General features: G+C 45.2%; 12 protein-coding genes across 12 annotated transcripts; 7 read left to right on the plus strand and 5 right to left on the minus strand.

Moving 5' to 3' along the window:
• The first annotated feature begins 3,223 nt into the window (after window positions 1-3,223).
• On the plus strand, window positions 3,224-4,296 carry BGW36DRAFT_376740 (aflatoxin regulatory protein-domain-containing protein). The gene has a single exon (XM_046215925.1). The coding sequence runs from the start codon at window positions 3,307-3,309 to the stop codon at window positions 4,198-4,200; it is 894 nt and encodes a 297-aa protein (XP_046073268.1). The 5' UTR covers window positions 3,224-3,306; the 3' UTR covers window positions 4,201-4,296.
• Window positions 4,297-5,927: 1,631 nt separating this feature from the next.
• On the minus strand, window positions 5,928-6,938 carry BGW36DRAFT_358322 (uncharacterized protein; the record flags this gene model as incomplete). Its single annotated transcript, XM_046213957.1, has 1 exon — window positions 5,928-6,938. One exon carries the CDS (start codon window positions 6,936-6,938, stop codon window positions 5,928-5,930), a length of 1,011 nt encoding a protein of 336 aa, XP_046073269.1.
• Window positions 6,939-7,462: 524 nt separating this feature from the next.
• On the plus strand, window positions 7,463-8,322 carry BGW36DRAFT_150528 (uncharacterized protein). The gene is made up of 2 exons (XM_046209505.1): window positions 7,463-7,874; window positions 7,937-8,322. The coding sequence occupies exons 1-2, from the start codon at window positions 7,762-7,764 to the stop codon at window positions 8,220-8,222; spliced, it is 399 nt and encodes a 132-aa protein (XP_046073270.1). The 5' UTR covers window positions 7,463-7,761; the 3' UTR covers window positions 8,223-8,322.
• Window positions 8,323-8,619: 297 nt separating this feature from the next.
• Window positions 8,620-9,796, minus strand: BGW36DRAFT_376743 (uncharacterized protein). The gene has a single exon (XM_046215926.1). The coding sequence runs from the start codon at window positions 9,583-9,585 to the stop codon at window positions 8,767-8,769; it is 819 nt and encodes a 272-aa protein (XP_046073271.1). The 5' UTR covers window positions 9,586-9,796; the 3' UTR covers window positions 8,620-8,766.
• A 1,126-nt stretch (window positions 9,797-10,922) lies between these two features.
• On the plus strand, window positions 10,923-11,742 carry BGW36DRAFT_406694 (putative glutathione S-transferase; the record flags this gene model as incomplete). Its single annotated transcript, XM_046219010.1, has 3 exons — window positions 10,923-11,179; window positions 11,244-11,347; window positions 11,416-11,742. The coding sequence occupies exons 1-3, from the start codon at window positions 10,984-10,986 to the stop codon at window positions 11,740-11,742; spliced, it is 627 nt and encodes a 208-aa protein (XP_046073272.1). The 5' UTR covers window positions 10,923-10,983.
• A 462-nt stretch (window positions 11,743-12,204) lies between these two features.
• Window positions 12,205-14,633, plus strand: BGW36DRAFT_376755 (uncharacterized protein). Its single transcript, XM_046215927.1, has 6 exons — window positions 12,205-12,423; window positions 12,488-12,619; window positions 12,678-13,055; window positions 13,148-13,573; window positions 13,660-13,883; window positions 13,944-14,633. The coding sequence occupies exons 1-6, from the start codon at window positions 12,317-12,319 to the stop codon at window positions 14,600-14,602; spliced, it is 1,926 nt and encodes a 641-aa protein (XP_046073273.1). The 5' UTR covers window positions 12,205-12,316; the 3' UTR covers window positions 14,603-14,633.
• A 37-nt stretch (window positions 14,634-14,670) lies between these two features.
• BGW36DRAFT_448859 (permease for cytosine/purines, uracil, thiamine, allantoin-domain-containing protein) lies at window positions 14,671-16,669 on the minus strand (the record flags this gene model as incomplete). The annotated part of the gene is made up of 6 exons (XM_046221764.1): window positions 14,671-15,257; window positions 15,310-15,380; window positions 15,434-15,576; window positions 15,639-16,041; window positions 16,065-16,169; window positions 16,227-16,669. The coding sequence occupies 6 exons, from the start codon at window positions 16,667-16,669 to the stop codon at window positions 14,704-14,706; spliced, it is 1,719 nt and encodes a 572-aa protein (XP_046073274.1). The 3' UTR covers window positions 14,671-14,703.
• Window positions 16,670-17,216: 547 nt separating this feature from the next.
• BGW36DRAFT_358328 (uncharacterized protein) lies at window positions 17,217-18,451 on the plus strand (the record flags this gene model as incomplete). Its single annotated transcript, XM_046213958.1, has 3 exons — window positions 17,217-17,601; window positions 17,676-18,346; window positions 18,401-18,451. The coding sequence occupies 3 exons, from the start codon at window positions 17,217-17,219 to the stop codon at window positions 18,449-18,451; spliced, it is 1,107 nt and encodes a 368-aa protein (XP_046073275.1).
• Window positions 18,452-20,329: 1,878 nt separating this feature from the next.
• Window positions 20,330-23,316, plus strand: BGW36DRAFT_376780 (putative phosphoribosyl-AMP cyclohydrolase). Its single transcript, XM_046215928.1, has 2 exons — window positions 20,330-22,991; window positions 23,040-23,316. Exons 1-2 carry the CDS (start codon window positions 20,582-20,584, stop codon window positions 23,234-23,236), a joined length of 2,607 nt encoding a protein of 868 aa, XP_046073276.1. The 5' UTR covers window positions 20,330-20,581; the 3' UTR covers window positions 23,237-23,316.
• A 138-nt stretch (window positions 23,317-23,454) lies between these two features.
• Window positions 23,455-24,384, minus strand: BGW36DRAFT_426502 (small-subunit processome; the record flags this gene model as incomplete). The annotated part of the gene is made up of 2 exons (XM_046220279.1): window positions 23,455-24,222; window positions 24,289-24,384. The coding sequence occupies 2 exons, from the start codon at window positions 24,382-24,384 to the stop codon at window positions 23,455-23,457; spliced, it is 864 nt and encodes a 287-aa protein (XP_046073277.1).
• Window positions 24,385-24,632: 248 nt separating this feature from the next.
• On the plus strand, window positions 24,633-25,483 carry BGW36DRAFT_376784 (cytochrome c oxidase biogenesis protein Cmc1 like-domain-containing protein). Its single transcript, XM_046215929.1, has 2 exons — window positions 24,633-25,026; window positions 25,073-25,483. The coding sequence occupies exons 1-2, from the start codon at window positions 24,876-24,878 to the stop codon at window positions 25,324-25,326; spliced, it is 405 nt and encodes a 134-aa protein (XP_046073278.1). The 5' UTR covers window positions 24,633-24,875; the 3' UTR covers window positions 25,327-25,483.
• BGW36DRAFT_376785 (transcription initiation factor IID, 31kD subunit-domain-containing protein) lies at window positions 25,484-26,618 on the minus strand. Its single transcript, XM_046215930.1, has one exon. The coding sequence runs from the start codon at window positions 26,462-26,464 to the stop codon at window positions 25,628-25,630; it is 837 nt and encodes a 278-aa protein (XP_046073279.1). The 5' UTR covers window positions 26,465-26,618; the 3' UTR covers window positions 25,484-25,627.
• Between the last annotated feature and the right edge of the window lie 324 nt (window positions 26,619-26,942).

Consider the following 26,942-nt stretch of genomic DNA (forward strand, 5'->3'; position numbering starts at 1 on the left):
GTGACATTTTGATTGAGCTGAAAATCTGGATCCGAACCGGCGTGCACCAAAAGCGGGAGTGTTACTGAGGCTAGCACAGCAATATAATCTATGTAACGGGGATATTTGGCAAATCCCCTCAAGTCGGGATTAGCGCATACACAATTTGATTGGTCCACTCTGTAAAATTGACAGCATTCTAGGCTTAAATTTATTTTGGTTCGGCACAAAGAATTGCTCTTTATCTGAATTGAGTATGGCGAAATAAACCAGGTTGATTGTTCAAGTCGCGGTTTCACCGTCATGACCGATCATGTCAACTACTTCTGGCTCCACTGGTGGGTTAAGCGAGAATATCGAGCTGAACTAGCACTACAGGCGGCTCCGTGACCGCAAAAACTTCTCCAGCCAATATCTTGACTAGTACTAGAATAGGTTTCATATTATGCTTTGTTTAACACTGAGTAAATCATATAGTAGCTTTATAAGCTACAGACAGAACGTTAAGAGAAATATAAAGATGATAATATCGCCTTTGTTCTAGACTTATGCATGAAGGTCTGCTCTAGTTCAACGGGAATTCTATGCATTCATAAAATCTATGAGCGGTTTAACCATGGTATATCGCTCTAATTAGACGACTTCTATGAGCACTAGCGTATTGAGAGACATGTAAATAATGCGCCTCTTGATCCACATTTATTCATCAAAGAACCACAAGAATGCATGCGGAAGGGCCGTGCGAGTAAATGAAAGAGATAGTGTATGAATGGTAATTCTACTGGCAGGGAGCTATTAAAAGTTTGAGATTGTTGTATAAACTAAGTAATAGATTGTTTCCATAACATCTTACTATTAAGCATAAGTTACTAATTAGATTGAAATTATATAAGAATCTATATAGTAACTTATTAAGAAACATTTAATAAATAGATCGATTTCTATAAATTGATTTTTCGGAGACTTTAATGTAGCAGAAAATAGGCGGTAAGTGTCAGGAAACCGGAGTCGTGACGAAGGCCCGAGCATGTATCCGTTATACACGGCGGATATAGCTTCTGTAGGAAGATCTGTAACGGCCGTTAAGAGACACGTGGCTACAGTAACCTCGGCCAAAGTAAAGGCGCTACGGTAGGGTACGGAAATCACCTGACTCACCTCGTATCTACTATTCCATGACCCCTACGAGTCCTAGTACGGCAGTCGGTCACCTTCGATCCAACACTATATCGTGATAGTAGGACTAAATTTAACCTAATAAGATGGCAGAGACTTCAAAAAGCCGATAAGCCAATGGAAACTGTTTTCTGTTGGTAATGAACATCACCTGCCTGTTTCGGAGGCCAATGGCGCCAGAGGCCGTCCGCCCCAAGCCATCCGCCCCCAAGGAGAGACACTGTCCCGCCTACGAGACACCCTGCCTGGTTAGGCTCCAAAGTAAGCTTATATAGCGTGTTACCCAATCGAAGTAGTGGCAGCCCCACTACTCTCTATGTCTCACCTTTTGGCGGGGAGGTAACCGCCGACTGTGTTGTGTGGAGCGGATTGCAAAAAGTGTCTAATAGTGATGAGGAAACAATCACCAGGACGGCAAAGGAGCAGCGACCGGACAGTACTATTATTCTTCCTGGTGGATATCTAGAATATACGCCTGGTGACACCATAATTTTAATTATTATCTAGCTCATGAAACCTTGTTTGATAAGGAACTTCTTTTAGTCAATATAGTCAAGACTCTACATATCTGTATATATAAGAATTACAGCTTGTCAATCTTGTGAGGCGAAACGCTGGTGAAGCATATTAATTTTTAATTGACATGAAGAAAGGAGAAATATTGACCTAGACTATAATTGAATACTCCCAAAAAAAAGAACACAGAAATATCAAATGCGATGTTAATTTATACGTGAATTCGATGCGATAAGCCTTGTCCAATGACAGTCTTTGTTAGGGTTATGACCAAGCACTCGGAGAACGGGTTGTTGTCATCACCGCGATTGCCGATGGGGCGATTCAAGAGTCCGACGACGATCACAATAGAATTGCTAACATCTCGAAATCGACGGGATTAGCAACTCTATTTCCTCCACGCCTCCACTTACGTGCATGGAAGCGTGAGAGCTATTTTCCTTCTTGTTAGGATTTCCCTTGACTAGTTAGTTGGCGGCCCCCAAATGAATCAGCGGTATTCCTGATGTCTCATTCCTTATAAGGTACTCTATGAAGGCTCCAAACTTTCTCTTCCCTCGTGGTACCGATATGAGGCAATCAATCAGGATTTGAGTAAGATTCGTATCAGGGTCCACATAACTGCATTCATTACTCTCAGGTACTCCACACGGAGTAACCGACTCATTTAGCGAACAATTATGGCGAATAATCCACGGATTACTAGGCTTCCATTTTAAAATCGTACTCTGTGTTTCAACTTTCGAATATCAGTCTGTCACGCTTCAAGTTGAAACAAGGTCTGAAAAAATGGACGAAGTTGAAACAATGTCTGAAAAAAAGGACAAAGTAGATATAACACACAATGCATATTTCAACAACCAGCCCCTGTCGGGACAGTAGGTCAGAGACTAAGGTCTTGTTGTTATAGCTGGGTTACCCATGCTGGCGCTAAATTTGGACAAGGTTTGCAAGGCTACATACTTTGCATGACGACTAAGACGTGTTTTTGCAAATTACCAGTTCCCGAGTCCACGGATTTAAAAACGTGCTTGAATTATGTAACACTGTATAAAGTAAAAATTACAAAAGATTGGCACTCCAAGTAGCATCTTCAACCCCCCTGTTCCTCCGCCTCGAAAGCTTTTAGACAAATCGTCGATAAATATCTTTAATTATATGCAGGCTTATCAGTCACATTCATCATCCATGACCTCCTTACAATCTTTTCTTGCGCCTTTAGCTCGTCGAGGTCTGGTGCAAGAGGGTCCCAAACTGCGCGATAGCTGCAACGCTTGCGCCGTGTCCAAGATCAAATGCAGCAAGGAGAAACCAGGATGCGCTCGCTGTGTAAAGCGAGGCATGGTTTGCGAGTACTTTGAGACCAAACGCACGCGCCGGAAGCAGGGAAACCGGTCAAACAATCGCTACTATCAAATGCCTCCAGCTTCGCTGATGACGGCGTCCACCACTTCTGATCCTGAGATGTTGGCTTCGCCAATTGGCATGCAGTTGTCTCCCAGCTCACCACCTATGGGCTATTCAGATATATTCTCGGGGGTTTCTTCGTCAACGGATCCAACAACAGGGACACCCGCCTCGAATTGCCACTTCGACGACTTTCTAGCCTCCCCCATCTCGTTTTCCTTGTTGGACATGCCCGCTACGAATGATATGATCGCTCCTTGCCCATCGAGTCTCCCGGAAAACGATAGCAATACAACAGATCTCAGAAGAACAGCCTCTCTTCTTCCCCCCAGCAATGGTCCTCCAATAGAAACCACCACAGTTCCTGATTGTCGGCCGCCTAACTCCGTACCGGAGCAAGAACCACCAGACAGCCAGTCGTTGGTGATGAACGAACTCGACTCCGGGCTGACATCCTCTTGCCTCGCCAATGCGCTTCGCCTTCTCAAACAACTTCCCTCACCAGCGTCTACATCCTGCCAGTCGTCCAGAGTCCAGGGCTTCGAGAAAAACCAAGGGCTCGGCCAAACCCCATCTCTCCAATCAGTAATCGCCATTAACGAAAAGATTGTCCAGGCTATTAGCGATATCCTGCAATGTCAGTGCTCCCAGGATGGACATCTTCTAGCTATTCTATCTATAATTATTTTCAAGGTCTTAGGCTGGTATGCCGCTATGGTGCGGCAAATGCCTGGTTTTGATGGTGACGGCCAGTGTTGGGATGCCCTTGATTCTAGTCATCTGGCACAGCAACAGCTCAGACAGGCACAAAGGACTCCCTTCAGGGTGGTTGATAACTACTGTGTGGATGGCGAGGATAAAGTTCGCATAGCCGCGCAGCAGATTCTCAGCCAACTCCACCGTGTTCAACGTTTGGTCAATATCTTTTCGCAGCGCTTCAAAATCCATAAGGGGCACACAGAAGCCTCGAGTTCCTCCTCCTCATCACCCTCCGGCCCTGTCGGGGTTTCATCCGTAGAGAGTTTATTTTATGTTCCGGGTTCTCTGTTGGAGCAGATTGAGGGTGACCTACGCAAGCGCCTCCGCAACTTGTCGGCAGAGATTGTAGACACCATTCGCTAAGAATGGCAATAGGCAAAACAGAAAAACAATAAAAGGACGCATTTTATGATAACCTCTATGAGTCTATCAATCTAGATCAAAACTAAAATTACCCAGATTTATCCTCGTGTCCCGCTCCGAAATGATAACCCTAAAAATCCATATAACCATTAATCAATTGATAAGAAACCCTCTCCCACCAATGAATATCTTGGACGAATTATTCTATTACTCTGAACTTCATCTGTTATTTTGTTCAAAAAACGATGAACCTCAATTCAGCATGTATTTTTCAAAGGTATTCTAACGACGACCTTAAATTACACAGTCAAAGTCTAATCCATAATAACCGTGCTTTCTTAACATGCACCTTTTTCTATAAAATGTTACGTAGATCCATAACCCAAGCGATAAAAACTTAGTAAGGGTTAAAAGGCTAATTAATTGGCTCGACACTAAGACTAGGCTATTTTTTTTCCTTCTCTGAATGACCAAGATAGCGCTAAAAGAAAGTCTAACTATACAGTAGCTAGTAATCTCGAATCCTGAAGAATCCTTCTAGCGTTCTATTCAAACTCTTCTCTCTCCACTGTATGTAATCAAAAGTGTCCCATCTCTACACTTCAAATACATCATATCTTCGTTTTGCTTGAGCTAGAAACTTGTAATAATATCAGAAATTGGGGTATACGAACAACCATCATATTCCAATTCACCACCTACCTCCAATCAGTGTCCAACTTATGCCTACGTTCTGAAAAATCCCCACCAATACTTGCCGCCAACAGACCCAAAATCGTGTACCAGCGACTCGCCCCCGCCCCCCCCTTCTTCTCGTACGACGCGTCACCTTTCGAACTGGCTGGTAGCGACCCGATGCAATGTACCGTAATCATCTTGGCACATTAGCTACCGAAGCGTTATCAAGTTTTGTGCTCTCAGCACTCCCGGCATTCGCGAAAAATATTCCGGACTTTCATAAAGGATCATACACGTACCACTGTATCCACCCTACATGAACACTAAAGGACGCCGTCAAAAACACACCCCTGTCTACTAGGGTCAAGAGACGGGTAGGAATCGGTAATTAGGGAACAGGAACCAAGAATAGTCAGCCACTAGCCCCGGCGAGGCTTTAAATTCGTCGTTAGGAAGTGGACCACTGTATTATAGTGATATCCTAGATAAGTAGTTCTAGTTGTATACATGCATATCCCCTCTGGAGATGTCAGCGTATGAATACACTAGCACCTCTGTACGGGTCGATTAATACCCAACTTCAATGATCCACCATAATAGCAAGGGCGGCCTATAATGTTGATTATGAACAAAGAACTCTCGGGAAAGAACCTTATTGTCTTGTCAGACCAGGTATTATTGTTACTTAGATGTTAGTATATATTGTAATATGAAAATTGCTTTATATCTAGAATTTTTTAATATCAATTATAATATATTATGGTTGGTTCCTAAGATAGCTTCGGGATCCCTGGCCCTACCGGTCTTACCAGATTTGGCCTGGAAAGGCTTTCTAGTCTGGCCATGTTAAAAAAGGATCCCATTTACCATGGTTGCTTTGCTTTAGATAGCTACTTATATTAGGATATAAAAGTACTGCTGACACCTTTGGTAAACTAACCCTTTATTTACCACCACTGTTCTCTTCCGTCTCTTCCAAAGGTGAATTATGCCCTTGCGAAACTGAAACAGATGAGGAGTGGAGAATATATTCGAGGAAAACACTAACTCTACATGGTCACCACAGCCTTCCCTGATGTTCGTCCTCCATAAACAGCCTCGAATGCTTTGTAGGCGTCTGATATCGGAACAACCTTGCCGATCATAGGTTGAATATTCTTAGCGATCACAAACTGAATGAGATCCTTGAACTCTTGCATCGTTCCCGCATATACACCGTGGATACTGATTTGGTCATTGAATATCCGCCGAAGACTCATCGATACCTGGAATCCGCCATGAGCCCCGCAGGTGACAATCGTTCCACCTGGCTTCACGGCCTCCAATGTATGTGCCCATGTAGCTTCACCAGACGTATCAAACACGGCATCAACAAGGGAAGGAAGTGACTCGCCAGGCGCAAAGGATCGCTCCGCTCCTAGCTTCTTAGCGAGATCTCGCTTCTCCTCTGACCGACCAGTACACCATACACGCATCCCAGCAGCTGCACCCAGCTGAATCAGAGCTGTAGAAACCCCTCCTGAAGAGCCTTGTACGAGCATGGTCTGTCCTGCACGGATACCGCTCTTTGTAAAAATCATCCGATACGCGGTAAGCCATGAGATTCCCAGCACCGCGCCCCGTGTAGCATCAAGTTCAGGAGGTCTCGGAAGAACATTTCTGGCGGGGGCAACAACATATTCTGCTAGCGTGCCACCGGTAATTTCATGAAAGACATGTCGGCGAGGATCCAAGGTCTCGTCACCAAGATAGTCCGGATCGCCCATGACGGGATACAGGATGACCGGAGTACCATCTTCAAGAGAACCGCAGCCCTCGCATCCAAGAATCATGGGGTAGTTGAGAGGATGGACTGCAACTCCCTGAAGCGTAAAGATATCATGGTAGTTTATAGCGGCAGCTTGTATCTTCACTCGAACCCATCCGGCTGGAACTTTGGGTAGGGGGACGTGGTCGACTTTTAACATAGCCAGCGGGTTACCAGCATCGGCTGCAGTGGCAAGCACGGCGACCATAGTCTTCTGGCTGGCAGAGTCACTGGGGATTGTGACTTGAGGCATAGTGTGATGGGGGAAGATCCGCCGTGCTAAGTTGAGGAAATGGAAAGATGACAAGTTGCTTTGGAAGACAGCAGGATCAACTGCACATTATACTTCCTTCCGTTTACCATCCTCTTACCTTTATATTGCTTCGTGTTGCTTTTTCCAGTCCCATGTAGCTAACAAGGAGTTCCGCTACTGAAGCCCTCATTCCCCCTAATCCACTATAAGTGAATTGGTAGCTGCATAAATTGAGTCAGAGGACAAAAGTGGAAATTCCACATGCTCAACCAGGTTATGATGCAATATTAGTGATGGGCGGAACTTGCTGCGGAACTTCACTAACATTCACACATTTAGCCTCGCATTGCAAGAACCGAGAGAATCGTCGTACTCGCTCTTTCTTTCTTCGTTGTTTATCCCTTTTGTAGGAAACGTAATCCCCATTCACATTTAGCTTCCATGGTTCTACGGCCGCATAGGACTTTCTGTTGTAAGATGCGGAAGACGCTAGTCTTCCGCATCTTCCACGCCTTCCGCCACATGAGTGTTCTCTGGGTTTTAATAAATTATTAATCACTACACAGACTGTAGTTGGGGCTGAATACGATGAGAGAATTATGCGGAACAAGTTCCACTCCTCCGCTCCGTTCTGGACTTGATATTCGATGGGGCTTCCACGATGAAATGAAGTCGCATATAACTATCGCCGTCCGCCCGAGCAATTCACTGACTGCGATCATTTCTCCTGCATACCGCACTGCCTATACTGCGAGTATCTCACCAGCTAATATCACCACCAGCGACTCCAATAAATCGAGAATTTCATCAGTCACTGCTCACCATGCTGTTAGGCGAGTGGGTTGATCAGCTCTTCACCAAGGTGTTTTTCCAACCTGATGATGACCTCTCCACTAAAACGATGGAAAGTCATTTCAGTCGTGATCTCAAAGTCCGGTATGTTTTCACATCCCTCATACCCATGTCCGGTATATTCGACATGCTGACTATACCGGTAGTGTCAATGGCGTACCCCTTGACTATGACAAGTACAAATCTGCCATTCTGAATGGCCGTGCGCAAAATTTGTACTCGATCCAGAGCAATCAAGAGCTGCTATCCAGTCACGACGGAATTGAAACCGTCGGTAGTGGCGGCTCGGTTGCCCATATTTCTACATACACGGAGATGGATAAGAAAACTAGATTGGAAAAGCAGCAATCGACGGTTACGTTGGCAACAGTAGCAGTTCTTGATGGGAAGAAGGTGTTGATAGAGTTAGTCGAGGTCCAGCGTGATGCTTGAGATTGGAGATATAAGGGCAGTGGATCATTTTTGTTATCAGGACAAAGATTTAATACTGATCTCTAACACACTGGAATACTTAAATATTATTAAACTCAACAACACTACACATCTAGTTATATCTTTTCGTAGCCATCAAAGCTCGCATCGGCCAGAGTGGTTTCATCATGTTGTATCAGGTCAATCCCAATGGGAAAGAAGTCCGAATTTCGAATAACTGACGATTAGATCTAATTTATACCAATTTAATAGTGGATCTGATCGCATGCAACTTCCAAAATAAGTTAAAATTTAGCATGAAGTTGATTCACATGAACTTGAGGCGTAAAATAAGTCTTTAACAGCACAATTCTGACAACCATATAATTTGTGTTCTGATTGTAATTAAAAGGCTCGAGTCCAGCGTTTATATAGTATACTAGAAGCTTATATCCAATCAATATTGCCCTGAACGACTTCTTAAGAACACCATGTGACGAGTCTGGCATATCTCTGTGCTAACATCCAAACCCGCCTCTATTCTTCAAAAAGTTGCAGAAGAAACTTATATCCAGCGGTGTGTATGAAGACTCTGCCATAACCTAGGAAAATAATGCGCCAGCAACCCTTTGAGCTGAAGCGGAAGCAGGACTTTCAGATCCGGCTTTAAACCTTTTTTCGACAAGCTTGTTACCGCAACCCAGTCATAATTCTCGTCAGGACCACGATCGGCGACCTCAATCATCGCGGCGGCCAGATCTAGATAGGACAAGAATGCAGGTGTTTCAGAACTTTCGCAATGGTGTATATGGTGGCCCTGGATCGGACCGGGTGTAAGACCCGGAGGTTGCACGAAGGTCGCGGGAAGCCATCCTTTCTCATTCCGATACATCTGTTCAGTGACGCGGAGATCAGCGTAGACATTTGAGAATGCCCTTATCACTAGCCATCTTACTATTACTGGCATCTTTGCGGTCTGCACAGGATTCACTGGAGCGGCAGATAGTACTACGACATGAGGTGCTCGGAATGGGCTCGGATTCTGGAATCCATTGGCCTGTTGTTTCAAGACAGTGATTATCGCCATGCAGGTGTCTCTTGCAGTTCGCATGCCGGGTATATTCTCGTTTTCTGCGACGCAGGAGAACACAGCATCAGCCCCTGTGAGACAGGCAGCCATAAGGTCATTGTCATTGATGCTGCCCTCGAAGATCTGGACATCTGGTCGTGATGAAATCGAGGGAAACTGGCGCAAGAGTTTCGCCCGGGAACGGCAATAGACGTGCAAGATTATGGAGTTTGTAGAGGCTTGATTTTCGAGGAGTATTTGGAGGATGCTGCTTCCCGTTGCTCCAGTGGCTCCTAGGATGGCGTACGTCCGCATCTTGGGGATTTGAAGAGTCTTTTCAACGAGCTAGCATACGAAATAGATATATATAACTCATCAGCATGGTATAGATGGTGACATTAGGCGAGGGTTTTGACGGGTCTAGTAGACACATATGTATCACCTCGAGCAGTTACTTGTGTCAGCAGCTCCGGGAGTTATCAGCTCCGACACGACAAAGAGGCTTTCGCGTAATGGGTTTAAAGGAGGTTTCGTAGATCGTATTTATCGCTGGCCAAGAAACGCTGAACAGTGGGTGGTAGCTTGGATGTCGGCGTCATCGGCAGTTATCAGCGCCGACACGACAAGCGCGCTTTGATCACGTACCGAGATTCAACTTAGACCAAATAAGCAAATACAGTTTCTGCCATTTGGAAAATGCCGACAGTGAAAATTGATGCTTGTCTCGTTTACATCCTGAGCTGATAGTCCAGTATACATATATCCTCGAACAACAAAGTCAAGCATGTGAGTCCCAGCGGGTTGCTGCTCGAGAATTTGGATAATATACGACGCGAAGTGCGCGATATGAGATGGTGCAGATTGTGGATTGGTGAGCTGGCAAGAAGACATGCACTCAGTTTCAAAAGTATAATTCGGATCGTCTGTAATAGATAGCTTGATGAAGTTGCTCACCACATAGACTACAGATAACCCGCTAAAAGTGTTAGTGGGGAAAGAGATATTATCAGAATGAGCTTCGATATTTGTGACTTCGTTAACCTTGAAAGCTAAGGCACAGTTGCTCTTAGAGTTGTAGATGATAATGCGAATAGCATATTTGTTGTTCTTTAATAGACCATAGAGTGGTAATAATGTCGACAAGTATAATAATCTTAGACATTTCAGCATCAATGCTGAGAATAATTAATTGTATGTTAGAACACGACGGTACTCTAATTTGTTACGCTTTCCTATAGTCACCATCACCCCTTTCTAATATTCAGTGGGACTAGGAGTACTCTTCAAGCTTCATTCGAAACAAGTATTCTTTCAAGCTGGTAGCGCTTATAGTCTTCGATCGTAGTATCCAATGGCTGAGATCTCAATCGGAGGATTATTCAACCGAACACGAGGGAAATCATTTGACAAGTTCTGGCCTGAACCATGCCTTCTCTGTTAGCATTGGTTTCCGTCTTATGTCGTAATTAGCCCATAGGGCATGTCAGAATTATCTGACCATATGCTCGGAATCGGCAGAATATGAGGCGGGCATCGGGTTAAATATTGGAAATATTGGAAAGGTCTGGCCGCATCCGAGGGAATTACAACTTCATTAATAAACTGAGAATGCCCTGAAACAAATGCTTAAATACTATTCCTTCTGACAGAGCCGAAAATTATTGTAATATAAACTCCAGATTGTATCCAATAATAATCATCGCGAGAAACAAGATGGTACTATTAATTCATGGCTCCTCCCTCTCTCCCTGTACCAAGCGTGTTCAGGTTGTTTTCCATGAGAAAGGCATTCCATTCGAATTTAATCCTGTGGATCTAAGCAAGGGAGAACAAAAGAGCGAGTTGCATGTTCAGAAACAGCCTTTTGGTAAGGTTCCTGTTCTAGAAGAGGACGGGTTTATGCTTTATGGTGCGTTTACCACTCCCCCTGTCCACCAAGTTTGGCAATGAGGTATTTAATGTTTTGGGTACAGAAAGCCGAGCAATTTGCCAGTACATTGCAGCGAAATATCGAGATCAAGGTACCGATTTATTCCCAGATAACGACAATGTAGAGGAATTTGCATTGCTGCAGCAGGTACACAAATTTCTAAGCTCAACACATGTACGCTATGCGAACAAAGATTGACGTTTGAACGCCTGTAGGGAATTTGCGCCGAACTTTCTAATTTCGATCCCGTAGCTTTTGGAATTTGCAATGAAAAGATGTTCAAGGCCGAGCCAGCCGATGAAATCAAAGTCGCTGAACTGTCAGCCAAACTCAAATCAGTACTGGCTGGTTATGAACGCATTCTGGTGAAACAGAAATACTTCACGGGGCACAAGCTGAGCCTCGCCGATCTATTTCATCTTCCATATGCCAGTCTGCTCGAGACCTTAGGTTATGGCGGCTTGTTCGCTGAGTTCCCTGCCTTCAACTCGTGGCTCAAGGGATTACAGGCGCGAGACAGTTGGAAAACAGTCTCCTATTAGAACAGACTTAATATACGATTATGTTTATTGAACTTTGAACTATTGGTATTCTTCATTCAGTCATATAGTATTCAAGAAGCTACATTAGATGCCCAGAGGTAGGGTGGCCACTGAAACTGAAATCCCTCGGTGGGAAGGCCCAATTTTTAATCTGTATCATAATTAAAACTTTCTTTTTTTCTACATAATCTAATACTTTATTAAAATTATGTTTTTATTTATTCGGCTGGCACCAGAACAGACATCGGGAAAACTAGCTAAAATAGTTATGCGTGCATCCGATTGATATACTTACTATACCTTCCCCTGACCAGTGACTTGCAACAGGTCTCTGTAAGAATTCCACGTATTGGGCGTGTAATGTTGTTTGGGTAGTCAAAATGCCTAGCTTGCGACATCTTTTGCGAAATTCGGCGCCAAAGAGTGCCGAATCCTTTGCGACCGATAAGCGACGGCGAACTCCGCAAGTCGAGAACCTTACTCAAATTCCATTCATTTGATATAAAGTTGCATATTCAATGTCAATCCTGTACTTAATTTCATATGCAAGATAAATGAGCGAATCCCATCCACAATGCCTAACAAGCGGCGTCCTATGTCTTGTCAAACCTGTCGACGGTTGAAAACCAGATGTGAGGCGTCTCCGGGATCGCAAAGATGTAACCGATGTACAACACTGAGGTAAAGCCTGGCGTAGTGCGGTTTTGATTCTCATCATATGAATATTGTTGATGCCATGTCATAGACTCGATTGTTCTCTCCCATTTGCTCCGAATGAAAGCTCTTCGACTCCATCCCTAAGGAGTCAGGTAGAGGCCGGGTCCAGTCATAATAATTCCCAGAATGACCAAAGAGTCATATGCGAGTGTGGCGACCGGTAGGTGATATTTCTCTCTCTGAACACATTTAGAAGATACGGAAGTAACTGCTGGTAGCCTTGATGCTATTGAGACCAGTCTCTCGGAAATAAAGCAGCTTCTGCTCAATTCTCAGAATGTGACATCACAAATGCTGAACGGGGGGTGTCTTCCAGACTCAACGAGCAATAATATTCAAGCAGACAGTAGTGATGCAGGATCCTATGAGCAAGATATTGAACCAGAGGAAGAGGCTTCTGTTATGGACAGATTTTCTGATTCCAAGGTTCTTGAGGAAACTGGACAGGATGTACAGGCTGCACCAATCAAGGTTGTCCGTCACCTTCACACATTGATAAATGGATCTCCTTCTCGTGACCACAGCGAAAACATCATTGATGAGCTCTCAAAAATGGACTTAGCTTCTGGCGGGTTGGTGAATGTTCTGCTTGAAGGGTACGCTTATCACTTATCGCTAGATGAGCGCTCTCAAGAGGAGATGGCATCCCCTCCTATTTGGCCAGAAACATGAACTAACGCATCTGTAGCTTCAAACAAATTTCTCATTTGCGTCCCTTTATAATACATGATTCTCCTGAAGAGCTGTTAAAACAGAATCATCACCTTCTCTTCGCCACTTGCCTTCTCGCCGGAATACAAACAGTGGGGTTATGCCACGGCTCGGCCTTGCATAGATCACTATACGGTTGCGTGAAAAGTCACTTAGGGATAGAGATGCTAAATACGCCTGTTCCTCTCTCAACGATTCAAGCCCTGCTAATTTTCAGCACATGGAACCTCTGCCCTAGCTTGACGACGCGGTATATTGATAGCTGGTTTCTCAGTGGCTCGGCAGTATCGCATTCTATGGTTACCCTCGACTTGTCCAAGTTAGCTGCCAAGTCCCATTTTCGTGATAAAGGTGCTCGGGATAAGTATCGGACGTGGATGCTAATTTTGTTGGTTCATTTGAAGTATTTTCTTGATTGCCATTTTCTTATTCTTAAACCCGATCTTTCTTGCATGGGATATTTCACATTGAGACTAATTTTTGTGTTAGATTTGCTGTCGGCACAGGGCAACCATCAGTTATCGACATCGAGTCCTTGAAAAGATGGACTGTATCAGTAAACCCACTTCCAAAGAATTGTGAGCCATGTGATAAAGCAACAGCCGCCGAGCTGGAACTGTACATCTTGCTATATGAGGTTGTCCACAAAAATGAGAAACCTATATCTACAGCATGGAGTCAGGTGGAGAATTGGGCCGAGAGGTATTTAAATGGTAAGTATACATAGGTCCCAAATATCCAGATGGCAATAAATGGACTGAAAAAAGGAACAGAGGGAAAAGAAACATTTCTCGGAAATTATTTAAGCCTGTGTTTCGCCTATTCATCCGTTAGTCTCATCCTAGCTCGATGGGAACTTGCAAAAGCGCAAAAACGCAGCAATAACTTGTCCCATCAACACCATCATCGTCGTAATCGTAGCCAGGAAGAGGTGGCAAACAACGATCAAAATGATTCCTCTACAACTCACGTCCGATTCTCAAGTCAAATTAACCTAATCCTCCGTCACTCCCACCTCCTACTAGACCAGGTAATGGACCTCTGTTCCCAAACAGCCCTAGTCAATCCATCCTATGATTTCCTCCTAACTGCCTACGCGGGAGTCACACTGGTCGAGTACGCCACGTTCATCACAAATCCACAATATACGTATGAACTAATGGAAAAGGTTCAATTTCAACAAGCACGGTGTCGTGGTTCGAAGTATTTGGAGTCAGTGTTTAATTGGGCGACGAACGTAATGAGGAAAAGAGTGTATGATTTTGTTCAGCAGCAGCAGGCTAAAGTGAATGAAGTGAAGGAATCAAATTTAAGCGATACGCAGTACATAGAAGATCAGGATCTGTGGACTGTGCCAACGGATTGGGTTCCAAATGTTCTTGTTTGTTCGAATTATGATTTGGATCAGGATGAGTTCATGAATGTTATATAATTATAATGCTATACACACAGGTATCAAAACTATATCTATTCACCTTATATAACGGTAATAAACAGATCCCTAAAAGTATGAACAGCAAAAAAGAAGTTCCCTCAGAAAATCCGTTTCTCAGAAGCATCTTGTCCCTTTTCAACATTAGCTTCCTGCGTCACCACATCTACACCATCGCTCACAATCCCTTCTTCAGTAATTCTCCCTAAATGATTTTCATCCGAATAATCTTGCGGCTCTTTCCACCCTAGAGCCTTATCAACCATACCCGAAAAAGGAAACCAAATACAAAAAAGATAATACAGTCCGAACGCAATCAGAAGCCCAGTAGGGTATGCCACGTAATAAAACCTTTGAATCCCCATAGGCGCACTCACCCCCAACTGGTTTAAAAATCCATAGAAATGAATAGCGACAGGGACCAGGTAAGCTACAAAAGCGCGAATGTTGAAGCCGTAGGTATAGTAATAATAATTTTCCTTCTGACTTCCGATATAAAGTAGTGGGATATCCAAGTAACCTCTACGTATGAGGTAGTAGTCGCAGATTAAGATACCAGCTATGGCGGAGAGGAAGATTTGATAGGAGGAAAGGAAGTTGATGAAGACGGCGGCAGATGAAAGAAGGTACCATGGGCAGATGGCATAGGAAAGAACTGTTGGGTTATCAACTCTTGTGTGAATATCCAAATCACGGGTCGAACGTACCTGCGCAGATAAAAAACCCGCGTTTTATTGTAATGTACTTAGGTAACAATGAAGCAATATCATTACCAGCTCTTCGTAATAATTAGTTATGATAGTAGTGAGGAGAAAACGGGAAAGAACGTACGGAATAGAATTCTCAAATATCGCTGAAGAAATCGAGGCGTAGACGAATGCAAGCGAAATTAAAGCGCAACCAGCGCGGTTAGCGTGAGTATATCTCTCGCCTTCCATGAGTTTGTCGAGAAGAGTCAATGGGTTCCAGATCAGCTACAGTCAAGGTTTTGTCAGTACAGAAGAACCATCAACACAACGAAAAAAGAATCACGTACCTCTCCAAAAATGCCCTTCCCAGCAGCCGCAATCACATTCCCACAAACAGCAACGATGAAATTTGAGAGTGGGAAGCCAATGACCTGACCTAAGATTACGTTGTTGGGCCTCTTGGCGTACCGCTGGAAATCAGCTGCATTTGAAATAAACGTGCCACAGCTAGCGAGGCCGAGAAATAAGAATTTACAGATCACCCAGCTCTTCGTAGATCCACTGACAGTCGATGGTTGATTGAGAGCGCTTGTAGGATTGCCAGCGAGGCAGACTGTCCAGCCTATCATACCGAAGACTGCGGAAAAAAAGATGGCTACTTTAGCGTATACAAGACCTTTCATCTTGGGAACGGGGATGACGAGGAAGGCGCAATTAAGAATCCTATCATAATCATAAGCCTTTCCGTTACTCTAGAAATAGATTAGACGTACCAGTATATGAAGAAACACATCATTTGTGCCGATGTCAATGCAGATTTTGTGCCCATTTTATCCGGGATGTTCTCAATCGAAGGGAAAATGGCATGCAAACAGACGCTGTCAATCCATCAATCGTGAAATGTAAAAAGAGCCATCAATTTACATGAAACTTACTACAGACATTGAGCTCCCTGAACGGAATTTACACCATTCCAAACAATCGACATACAGGCACGATTAAAAGTAGGCCATATCGCACCCCAAGTGCCAAAAGACGAACGACAGAGAACAGGAAAGGGGATACGATAGATCGCGCCGGCACGGCCGTTCACAGCTATCAGAAATCCAGCTAAAAACTGGCCACTGAGAGAACACACGATAGCTTCCCACATGGTGAGGCCCTCCGTCATGCCAGTCGACGCGGCGTATAAGTTGCTAACATTGCTTGTGGCCGAAAACCAGAACAGGGCGTAAGTCAGTTGAGTCCATGTTCGGTCTCTGACCGGAACTGGCCTGATTGAGTTATTTTCGAGAGCAGAGACTGGTTGCAGGTTGCCATATTGGTCAACTTGCTTGACTAGTATTCGGTTATGGAGACTGGTGAGGGTCGATGTCATCTTGCGGTTTGAGGTGCGGAATATACTATTTTCATAATACTATTTGCGTAGAGACTCATGAACAACGTGAAGGCGTCTCGTTCTTTTAATGGCTTGAAGTCGCCGGATGTCCAAAGGAAGTAGTAAGTAGCAGCACAATCACTGCACGTAGATAACGGATTCGTCATGGGTGCCCATTCGAACGAGATCAATGCCATGGCTCCTCGCTGATACCGACAATTCTTTATCGCGATATAAACAAAAACCTGAATCTTATTTGCTGACTATTTTTTTTGGAATTCGTAGTTATACCTCTGATAAGGTGAGGGGTTAGGCGACGGTTACCGTCGCGCTTTCGGCCCTATTCCGACGGTAATCGTTGGGAGTCAGAGATCATCGATCTCGAGTTGCTTGCTGCTCGGGGTGGGAAATAACACAAAGTAATACAACAGAATAACAATTACTAAATGGGAAAGAGACCTTTTAAAATAACAGCCAAGCCACCAACTCTTCGATCCTAGACCGTACAGACATCAAACGGAGATACTTAAATCTCAAAAACGTCAAAATGGTCACAGAAACAACCACTGGATACACCCAAATCGAACTTCTCACGTTGTCCGGCCCAGAATACCGGCGAGTGTCAACTAATCCTCCTCGGCCTCCCACAGAAGACGAAATTCCTATCATTGATTTGACACCTATCGACGGTGACCTCGAGAGTCGCAAGGAATTAGCTATGAAGATCAGAAAGGCGGCTCAGAATACTGGGTTCTTCTACATCAAAAACCATGGCATTTCCGATAATCTGATTGAAAGGGCTTTATCCCAGGCCAAGGCCTTTTTCGCGCAGTCGGATGCGGAAAAGGATAAAGTGTCCTTTCGCAAGTCGCAAATAGCAGAGGGATATCATCAGGTGGGAAGCACGCAAATAAATCATAAGGAGTCAAGAGGTTAGCCTGTCTTACGTTGAACTTTGGAAAAGGGAGGGAAAAAGAAAGAAAAGCTCATTGACAAACTTAATCAGATAATAAAGAAACGTTTTCCATTCGATATAATCCAGAATACGATCCCACTGTTGCCAACCCAGATCATCTACTCGCGAATAAAGCCTACTCTTACGGAGGCGACGGCTTCCTATGGGATGGTACAAGTCATCTTCCAAAGTTTCGTGAGACAACGATCGAATTCTGGGAACGTCGTCTCACGCTTGCACGTAAAATGGTGTCCATCTTTGCTCTTGCACTGAATTTACCCGAGGATTACTTCAACGAAATGATCACCCATCCTGGAGCAGATGGACTGTATATACACTATCCTGGAACTGGTGATACAGAAACTAATGTGGAGCTGACAAAACAAGTCGACGCTGGTATCGGGTCTCACACGGATATACAGTGCTTAACTCTGCTGTGGCAAGATATGTCCGGCGGCTTGCAGGTTCTGTCCGCTAGTGATGAGTGGCTGGATGCTCAGCCTATTCCGGGGACACTGGTGGTGAATATTGGTGACTTCTTGCAGAGGTTGTCTAACAATACTTTCAAGTCTACCGTTCACAGGGTGCACAATCGACAAACTACCTCACGCTACTCAATGCCGTTCTTTCTAGGGTTCAATCCGGATGCAATTTGTGAGGTTGTCCCATCTTGCATTGACGAGGAGCATCCAGCTTTGTATGATCCTATTTCCTGCGGTGAGGTAAGTTTAACCTATTATCAGTTAAATTAATGATGCTGAACACTTGTAATGTAGTGGCACCGTTCTCGACTTGCCCTGGCTCAAAGGCAGATCATAGTAAAATGAAAATAGCCCAACCAATTTTCATACTCAACATTATATCACATTAAGCCGCATACAAACCTTCGAAAGTGATAAGGTAGTATTTTTATTACACAGTTCTCACGGCTTTATGCCGGCCTGGAAGGTTTTCGTGTTAGTAGCTTCGGGTTTTCGCTTCAGCCCTGGACGACCAATGTAGTGGTAGCCACCAATTAATTAGTACTGTATGATTGATATCACAATCGAAATGTTGTTGCTTGACACCCAGTGATTTGCTGTAAAAATCTTTTCTTCGATGTCTAGTTTGGAGATTTGCTCTGCCTTCAATATAACAAGAAAATATTATATATCGCTATAGAGCTATATAAAATATAAAAAGTCTACAAAATCATTATTAATATACTAAACGGTTATTGATAAAAGTAAGAAATAATTTTATATTATATTTCAATTTTTTGATATTCTCATACAGCCTCTTCATTACCATAAGTAAGTTTTTGTTTCTCCTCCACGCTGTCTCTGATAACCTTGATCGTAGGGTATTCTGAGGTATCTTATCGTCCTGACTCTCCTCAACGGCAAGATTGGGTTCATTTAGATGGTCTGGGAACTGGGAAGATGCATCTACATTAAACAAAGAGACAAGGAACGAAATTGGCAGCTAGGTACAATTAACTTAGTAGTGGCTTAAAGCGGAGAATTTCTTGATTGATACTAACGATGATGGTTGCTATAGTGAATGCCATTAGCCTTTTCCCCTGTTGCACAGCCTCCTCTGATTGCTTCGTGGAAGTTTGACTAAGGCCCTTGGAAATTTTACTCTGCTCCAAAAGAATAGTATTTTGCTCGAGAATGAGAGTTGCATTCACCTAAATGAGGCCATTATTGACTTTTGCAATTGTATTCGAAGCATAAATCATATGACACTCACTGCTTCGTATATCTGATCTGTGAACTTGTCCATTGTTTCAATTTATGTTGAAAATTTGAGATACAAGGCCGTTTTTATTGACTCCACGTAGGTTTTGCTGAACACTTTGCTGGGCGTTGAGAATGGCCTTTCACATGTTGAGTTCATCACATATATCCTTAACACCACACAAAAGCGTTGCTGCTTCTTTGGTAAAGTTTTGACCATGAATGCATTCTGTCTCATCAGTGAATTACATCTATGTAGTTACACAACTGATATATAATAAGAAATATTGCGAGATTTGGAAACGTTTCTTTTACTGCTATGTATTAAAAGAAGTTTACGTTAGACGCGTCGAAGTGTTGCCATGAAAGTCATGTTTCTAAAATCTGAACATTTAGGCAACTGATTGCTACTTGCCAACTGTTATGCAATGCTAAGCAAACAATTTCCAAACTGTTCCACAACAGTTTCCCAGCAGTTTCTGTGTTCCCATATCTGCCCATACTGTGAAATGTGCTCTAGATATTCGTGTAGAAGTGGCATAAATTCAAGTGAAATTTCACTTAGCTGAATAGCCAAATACCGCGATAACATTCAATTGTCTTCCATCTTTTTTGCCTGCTTTCTTCTGTTTTTAATCCCAATATAGTGGGATATTTTCGCAGGAATTCTCGCAGGAATTCAGAAGGATCGTCCAAGGCTTGCATCCTGTGCCTTGAAATCCAGTGACAGCTATCCATTCACACATGCCACAAGCCTAGCCAGGTTCTCCAACAAAGTGTCTGGGACCTGATAGGCTGGGTTGATAGGCTGGGCTTTCAGACATAGGCCTTCTATCTTCCATTCAATGAGGGTCGTCGAGCTGCGAACATGATATGAGAAAGACAGAAAAAGTCAAGATAAGAGAAAGAAAGAAAAAGATTAGGAATTAGAATTGTTTAGTAACAGCCGCTTTTTCGACGTTTGTTAAGATGGATGGAGGAACTGTAGAGACTACACCCATGACTCATGTGGCAGTTAAAGCGGCGGGAGAAAAGGTGGGGGGAAAGAGAGTGGAAAATAGCTTAACTGGCCGTCATTTTCTCTTTCGTCTTCTTTTTCAGCGTCAAATCCGCAGGTTCTCACATTCTATTTGTTAAAGAGGACTTATCCTGGCTTTCCATTAATAGAGAAATTCTGCGTCTTCTCTCAATTGTCCTTTCTTCCCAATCTCTGTGTAGCTGCCCGGGTGTCTAATCATGGCGTCACCGCTCATTGTTGCTGTGTCGAACCTGTCAAGCCCCAGTGAAGGCGGAATAACCATTGCTGAGATCGCTCGCGTAGGAATTACACTCATCAAAGTTTCCGAGCCATCACAGGCCACGAGCTTCATCAATCAATACGCACGCCTCCTTGATATCTTCGTGGACGTGAGCGATATCGGCCTCTCCGAAGCCGCAGACATTCTCAACGCCGGTGCTACCAAAATTTTCGTCAGTCCCCAGCAATTGGCGCAATTATCTGCAGAACACGATATTCCAGCGGCTAGATTAGCCGTTCACCTGGTTTCACAGGAAGATACAAAGGCGGTTCAGAATTGGGTTTCCAATGTCCCAGACGGCAAGGATATCAGCGTCGCTACGGCTGGTAATGCCGTCGAGTATTTCGAGACTTTCGGTTTCCCACGGGACGGAACGCAGGTGTATAAATACTTTGGAGATGGTGTCACAGAACAGATTGTGATTGATAATGTGTCGCAAGGCGTCGTTGCCATTGTACCATCTACTCGACTCACCCTCACCCCACAACCCAATGACAAGGTTTCAGCGGCAAACATCCTGACCAGCAAGGCTGTAGCGGATGAACATACGGGGCTATATGCCACTTTAGTCACTGATGAACGAGGGATCGCTCTTGGCTTCGTATGGAGCAGCAAAGAAAGTCTCGTGGAAGCGCTGAAGACAGGCACCGGCGTCTATCAATCGAGGAAGCGGGGTCTCTGGTACAAAGGTCAGACTAGCGGTGATACCCAGGAGCTCTTGAGTGTCGGGTTTGACTGCGATGGCGACTGCATGATTTTCAGAGTCAAGCAGCAAGGTCGAGGTTTCTGTCATCTGGGTACAAACACATGCTTTGGTAGATACGGCGGTTTGTCTCGGCTGCAAAAGACCCTCCAGTCTCGCAAAGAAAGCGCTCCTACAGGCTCATACACAGCACGTCTCTTCAATGACTCTAAACTCGTCGAGGCCAAAATCATGGAAGAAGCCGAAGAGCTATGCCAAGCAAGGACCAAAGATGAAATTGCGTCCGAGGCTGCTGATCTGATCTATTTCGCTTTAACGCGCTGCATTGCCGCGGATGTCAACCTTGAAGATGTTGAGAAAAATCTAGATATGAAAGACCTCAAAGTTAAACGTCGCACAGGCGATGCCAAAGCTCGTTGGGCTGAAAAGGTCGGTTTAACACAGGCAACGCCAAAACAGGCCCCTGTGCCTCAGGCCCCTGTGCCTCAGGAACCGGCTGCGGCCAAGTCTGATCGTATTGAGATGAAACGTCTCAACGCGACATCAACTCCTATGACAGTCATCAAGGAAGCCCTACAACGCCCATCTCAGAAATCGAACGATGCTATTGTCGAACTAGTAAAGCCCATCATCAGCGACGTACGCGCCAACGGAGACGCTGGTGTTCTCAAATACACTCATAAATTTGAGAAGGCCACCTCATTAACATCACCCGTCATCAAAGCACCGTTCCCAGATCACTTGATGCAACTATGCGCTGACACCATTAAAGCTATTGACGTGAGCTTCGAAAACATCAGAAAATTCCATTCAGCACAAAAAGATGACAAACCGCTCGTTGTTGAAACTATGCCCGGTGTGGTGTGTTCCCGGTTTTCACGTCCTATTGAACGTGTTGGTCTGTACATCCCTGGAGGAACAGCAGTTCTCCCATCTACTGCTCTCATGCTTGGTGTCCCCGCAATGGTTGCTGGTTGTAAGAAGATCGTCCTTGCCTCGCCACCACGTTCAGACGGCAGTATTTCCCCTGAGATCGTCTATGCTGCACACAAGTGTGGCGCGGAAAGCATCGTCTTGGCTGGTGGTGCCCAGGCCGTTGCAGCTATGGCTTATGGCACTGAGAGTATCAGCAAGGTCGACAAGATCCTTGGTCCAGGAAATCAATTCGTCACTGCCGCGAAGATGATGGTATCCAATGACACATCTGCTGGCGTCAGCATCGACATGCCTGCTGGTCCTAGCGAAGTCCTCGTTATCGCCGACAAGCATGCCAATCCAGCCTTTGTTGCATCGGATCTTCTGAGTCAAGCTGAGCACGGCGTCGACTCGCAAGTCATTCTCATCGCTGTCGATCTCAACGATAAAGAATTGACCGCTATTGAAGAGGAGTTGCATCAGCAAGCCAACGCACTTCCTCGGGTGGATATTGTACGTGGCGCAATTGAGCACTCGGTTACTTTTGTTGTCAAGACCGTCGAAGAGGCGATGAACCTGAGCAATGAATACGCGCCAGAGCATTTGATTCTGCAGCTCCAGGATGCAGAGAGCGTTGTTCCTCTAGTTCAAAACGCTGGTAGTGTTTTCATCGGCCAGTGGACGCCAGAGAGTGTTGGCGATTACTCTGCAGGTGTCAACCATTCGCTACGTAAGTGTATACATCTCTTCCTAATTCAACCCAACTAACTATCATTAGCAACATACGGATACGCCAAGCAATATTCTGGCGTTAACCTCGGATCTTTCGTGAAACACATCACCTCTTCGAACTTGACTGCCGAGGGTCTTCGCAATGTGTCAGGGGCAGTCATGCAATTGGCTGCTGTTGAAGGTCTTGACGCGCACAAGCGCGCCGTGAGCATCCGCATGGATGCGATGGATAAAGCTGCATGATGTATACGTTAGATGGTTGTTACTAAAAGTTGGTTTTTGTTTAAAGCGATTATGACGTGTTAAAATAGTATGAAATCATGTAAATTAAATCAGATTCACTCATCCTAAGCCCATGTATCTACCAAGTACCTAAAATTCCGAGTTAAACCATACGCCAGGCTCCAGTCATGCTATTATATTCTGTAGTCATAATAAACAAGAATTGAAATGTTATCAAATCACCTCTTGCGCTCTTTAACCTTCCACTTGAGCCCATTCTTGTTCACGCCGCCTATCGAATTCGTCATTCGAGCACGCTGCAAATCCAGCTCTCGCTCCGCCGTCGTGATCTCTGCATGCTGCTTCCTCAACGCCTCAAGCTTCCTCACACGACTCGCAGCAGCGCGACGTTTCAGACGGTCCGCCGCACGTTTCTGCTTGTAAGCCAGTTGCTCAGCCTCTAGTTGCTTTTTCGTGGGCTGCTTCTGCTTTTGCTGTGATTGATTGCCGAATGAATCATCTCCCTCGTCGTCCACCATATCCTCATCCTCCCCATCACCATCAACAGGCCTCGCCCCGAGCTTTTTCTGATCCTCACGGCTCTCCGCAAAAACCACCTTTCTCTTTTTCGCTTTGGCACGCAAATCCTCATCAAAATCATCCTCTTCCTCTTCCTCCTCCTCATCATCAGCCCCGCCTTTCTTCCCCTCCCCCAACACCTCCATCATACTTTTCTGCAGCTTAACCTCCTGCTCCAACTTCTCCATCTCCCGCCTGGCCTTCTCCCCCACCGTCCTTAGATACCCAGCATCCTGTGTCTTAAGCAACTTGACCGTATCATGGCTCAGCGACGAGGCCTCGCGCGTGCCGTGTTTCCCTTGCCGCGCATTCTTGTCTGATAACATGCCATATGCGAATTCATCGACATTGCGATCGCGCGCTTTTTCGCGGAGGCGGCCGAGTTTTTGTTTTTTGAGGTTGTAGTCTTGCGCACGGAGGGAGTAGTCCTATTTTTTTTAATAAGTAAATAGATTCGAACTGTGATTTTTGGCTATCGGTTGGTAAAAGCTTACTTTGTGTTTCTCGAGGATACCCCATTTCCCTCGTCCCTCGAGCTGGCCTCGCTCACGATGCTGCCGTCGGTGCACGGCGTTTCGCATAGAAGACATTTTAAGTTATGTTACTTGTCCGGATGACGAGATATTTTTGCAGTAAATAAATTTCTATGAGGGCTTCAATTTAAACCTCGAGCAGCTAGAAAGCCAATCCTCGATGCTGCTGGTCGAATGTTCAATATTTCAATGTTGTCAAATTTTTTGTTTCGATTCTTTTACTGCCGGCGGAGAAAACGGAGCATCCAAGGCGGTGTGCTGCGACTTTATGCGGGACGAAAGCTTCAAGCTGACCGACGCATTACCACAGCTCCGTTCAGTTAGGGCAGGCCAATTCAGCTATTCATTATCAACAACCCTGCAATTTACAGGTTCCTGTCTATGAAGATCGATAAGAGAGAGAATTGATCCTCGTCGTCTACGTACGGCTTTCATCATGCACGTGTTATGAACATCAACAAGACAAGGAACCCTCAACATCTCCATTATTGTTGAAACAATTACATTCGAATCTACACATTCCCAATTCTCATAACGAATCCAATACAATGTCAGCACCATCTACATCCACCGAGCCCTCCACCGCGCAGCCCAACTTCAACCTCCGCAATCCGCTCCCCTTATCCGCAACTCAAGAGCAACAAGTCAAAGACATATACTACAAAAGAGTTCGAGGATACTGCGCGCCAGAAATCAAAGGTACACCACACCCATTCTTTCTCTTCCGTCTACTAACACTTGCTAGCATTCGCTGACTGCGCCCGCAACCGCACCTTCACAACAACATGGGTCTGTCGCGAGCAACGACTCGCCATGAACTCCTGCATGCTCGCACACGCTGGACCCGAGGAAGAAGACCGCGCGCGCGAGGAATGGTTTGCTAGTCGAGATGCTCGTCGGCGGGAGCGCGAGGAGAAAGAAGCGGCTGTTGAGAAGCGGCGGACGGAGGTTATCCAGCTGATGAGAGCGGAGGATGAGAGACCGAAGGGAGAGAAATAAATTCTACTATCAGTAGCACACCTCTGTTTGAAGGGTGTTGTATTTGTGATTATTGCATGGAATCGCGGCGTTCAGGGTGAAATTGGACTGAATCTCCCCATACATATTTATACTGCAGTTGGTTGATGGAAGTTGTATTCAGGTATCATGTATATTATATTATATTATATTGAATTCATACGCATGTGGATACGATGGTCGAAAGTGATATTTATTTAACCAGATTTTTGATATTCCCATCCATATGCAATGCACCCAGAACGCCGCCCTACACCATTGATTGATAAACCATGCGATAAGTTTACGCATCCGCCATATGTTCATCATCCTCATCGCCCTCCTTCATCACTGCATCCTCTCCAAAAACATCCTCCATCCTGCCATCCCCTTCATCTTCCAAATCTTCCTCATCATTCTGCCCGGCAGCCCCGAGCGCGACAGTCGGCTCAGCGGCATCCTCAACATCGTCTTCTCCTTCACTTTCCCACTCCTCCTTCAAATTCCACCCCGTTCCCGTCTGACAAAACTTCTCAGGTGGCAGTCTCATCCCGCCCATCGATATATTCGAAAACCCGCTCTTTGCAGCCGTCTCCCCACCACGGGCAACACCAGGAAGCGCATAGCGGTTCCGTTCCGAAGCGACGTCGACGAGGAATTCCTTGGAAAGGCCGGGTTGGAATTGGTAGTGGAGGCGCGATGCGATGCTCAAACGGAGGGATTGTAGTGTGACGGTGTTCAGTTCCACGCCCCCTCGTCCACCGCCCGTGGACACGTTTGTCTCGCCAGGCCCTGATGTGCTGCCTGCGTAGCCCTCCATGGCGAGATAGGCAGCGTCTTGGAGGGTCGAAGAGGTATAGCGGTATGCGAAGTCGAGGAGTTGCAGTGGAACGCGCTCTTGATATCCTGTGACGCCGAGTGAGGCGAGGAGCATGTGGACGAGCCGGGAGTCGCGGGGACGGCGCGATTTGCCGGTGTCGGTGAGGGATGTGGAGGGCATCGCGGGGGCGCTGGGAATGGAGGAGTTTGGCGCGCTCGCCGCGGCGGCTTGTGAGGAGGTGTTGTTCGTCGTTGTTGGGTCATCTGGGGGTGTTAATGGCTGCGTAGACCCGGCTGCCTGAGTTGGCCGTGGAGTCGCCATTGCTTGATGGTTTTAAGGTCTGAGGGTGAAGAGAAGACCAGGTGAAGCTTTAGGCCGAGGCCGTCATTGATCGCGAGCCAAGGTTGGCGCTTGAGGGAGTTCGCACAGAGACAGTTCTGTAGTCAAGGAATAAGAGATTCTCGCTGCTGGAAGTGGAGGTCTATATTATACTCCAGATCAAGATCTGGGAAGTTGAATACGGTTAATTCACATGCAGCCGCTATTCTATTTTGGGACTGGCGTCAGCTGCCTAAATATCAGACATCAATACTACAGAGTACAGACAACTTGATAGGCGAGGTAAATCGAAAGATTGAAATATCGTATATAAAAACAATTGTGTTTGGTATAGCTACATTTTCATAAAACAATCAAAACCCCGAAATGCTCCCTCAAGACAAAACACGCAAACTATGCCAAACGCCCCAGTGGGTGACACCATTTCTCGCAAACCCGACTGGCCATGCATCTATTTACA

This window comes from Talaromyces proteolyticus (genome assembly GCF_021365285.1).
Source record: "Talaromyces proteolyticus strain PMI_201 chromosome Unknown BGW36scaffold_5, whole genome shotgun sequence".
NCBI lineage: Eukaryota > Fungi > Ascomycota > Eurotiomycetes > Eurotiales > Trichocomaceae > Talaromyces > Talaromyces proteolyticus.

Bases quoted from the DNA above. Each gene is read 5' to 3' on its own strand.
- BGW36DRAFT_376743 (XM_046215926.1), bottom strand. From the start codon at position 9,585: ATGCGGACGTACGCCATCCTAGGAGCCACTGGAGCAACGGGAAGCAGC.
- BGW36DRAFT_376755 (XM_046215927.1), top strand. From the start codon at position 12,317: ATGCCTAACAAGCGGCGTCCTATGTCTTGTCAAACCTGTCGACGGTTG. The intron at 13,574-13,659 runs GTATTTTCTTGA...TTTTTGTGTTAG, and splicing joins ATTTTGTTGGTTCATTTGAA to ATTTGCTGTCGGCACAGGGC. The intron at 13,884-13,943 runs GTAAGTATACAT...AAAAAGGAACAG, and splicing joins GGCCGAGAGGTATTTAAATG to AGGGAAAAGAAACATTTCTC.
- BGW36DRAFT_376785 (XM_046215930.1), bottom strand. From the start codon at position 26,464: ATGGCGACTCCACGGCCAACTCAGGCAGCCGGGTCTACGCAGCCATTA.
- BGW36DRAFT_376740 (XM_046215925.1), top strand. From the start codon at position 3,307: ATGCCCGCTACGAATGATATGATCGCTCCTTGCCCATCGAGTCTCCCG.
- BGW36DRAFT_150528 (XM_046209505.1), top strand. From the start codon at position 7,762: ATGCTGTTAGGCGAGTGGGTTGATCAGCTCTTCACCAAGGTGTTTTTC. The intron at 7,875-7,936 runs GTATGTTTTCAC...CTATACCGGTAG, and splicing joins AGTCGTGATCTCAAAGTCCG to TGTCAATGGCGTACCCCTTG.
- BGW36DRAFT_376784 (XM_046215929.1), top strand. From the start codon at position 24,876: ATGTCAGCACCATCTACATCCACCGAGCCCTCCACCGCGCAGCCCAAC. The intron at 25,027-25,072 runs GTACACCACACC...AACACTTGCTAG, and splicing joins CTGCGCGCCAGAAATCAAAG to CATTCGCTGACTGCGCCCGC.
- BGW36DRAFT_376780 (XM_046215928.1), top strand. From the start codon at position 20,582: ATGGCGTCACCGCTCATTGTTGCTGTGTCGAACCTGTCAAGCCCCAGT. The intron at 22,992-23,039 runs GTAAGTGTATAC...AACTATCATTAG, and splicing joins AGGTGTCAACCATTCGCTAC to CAACATACGGATACGCCAAG.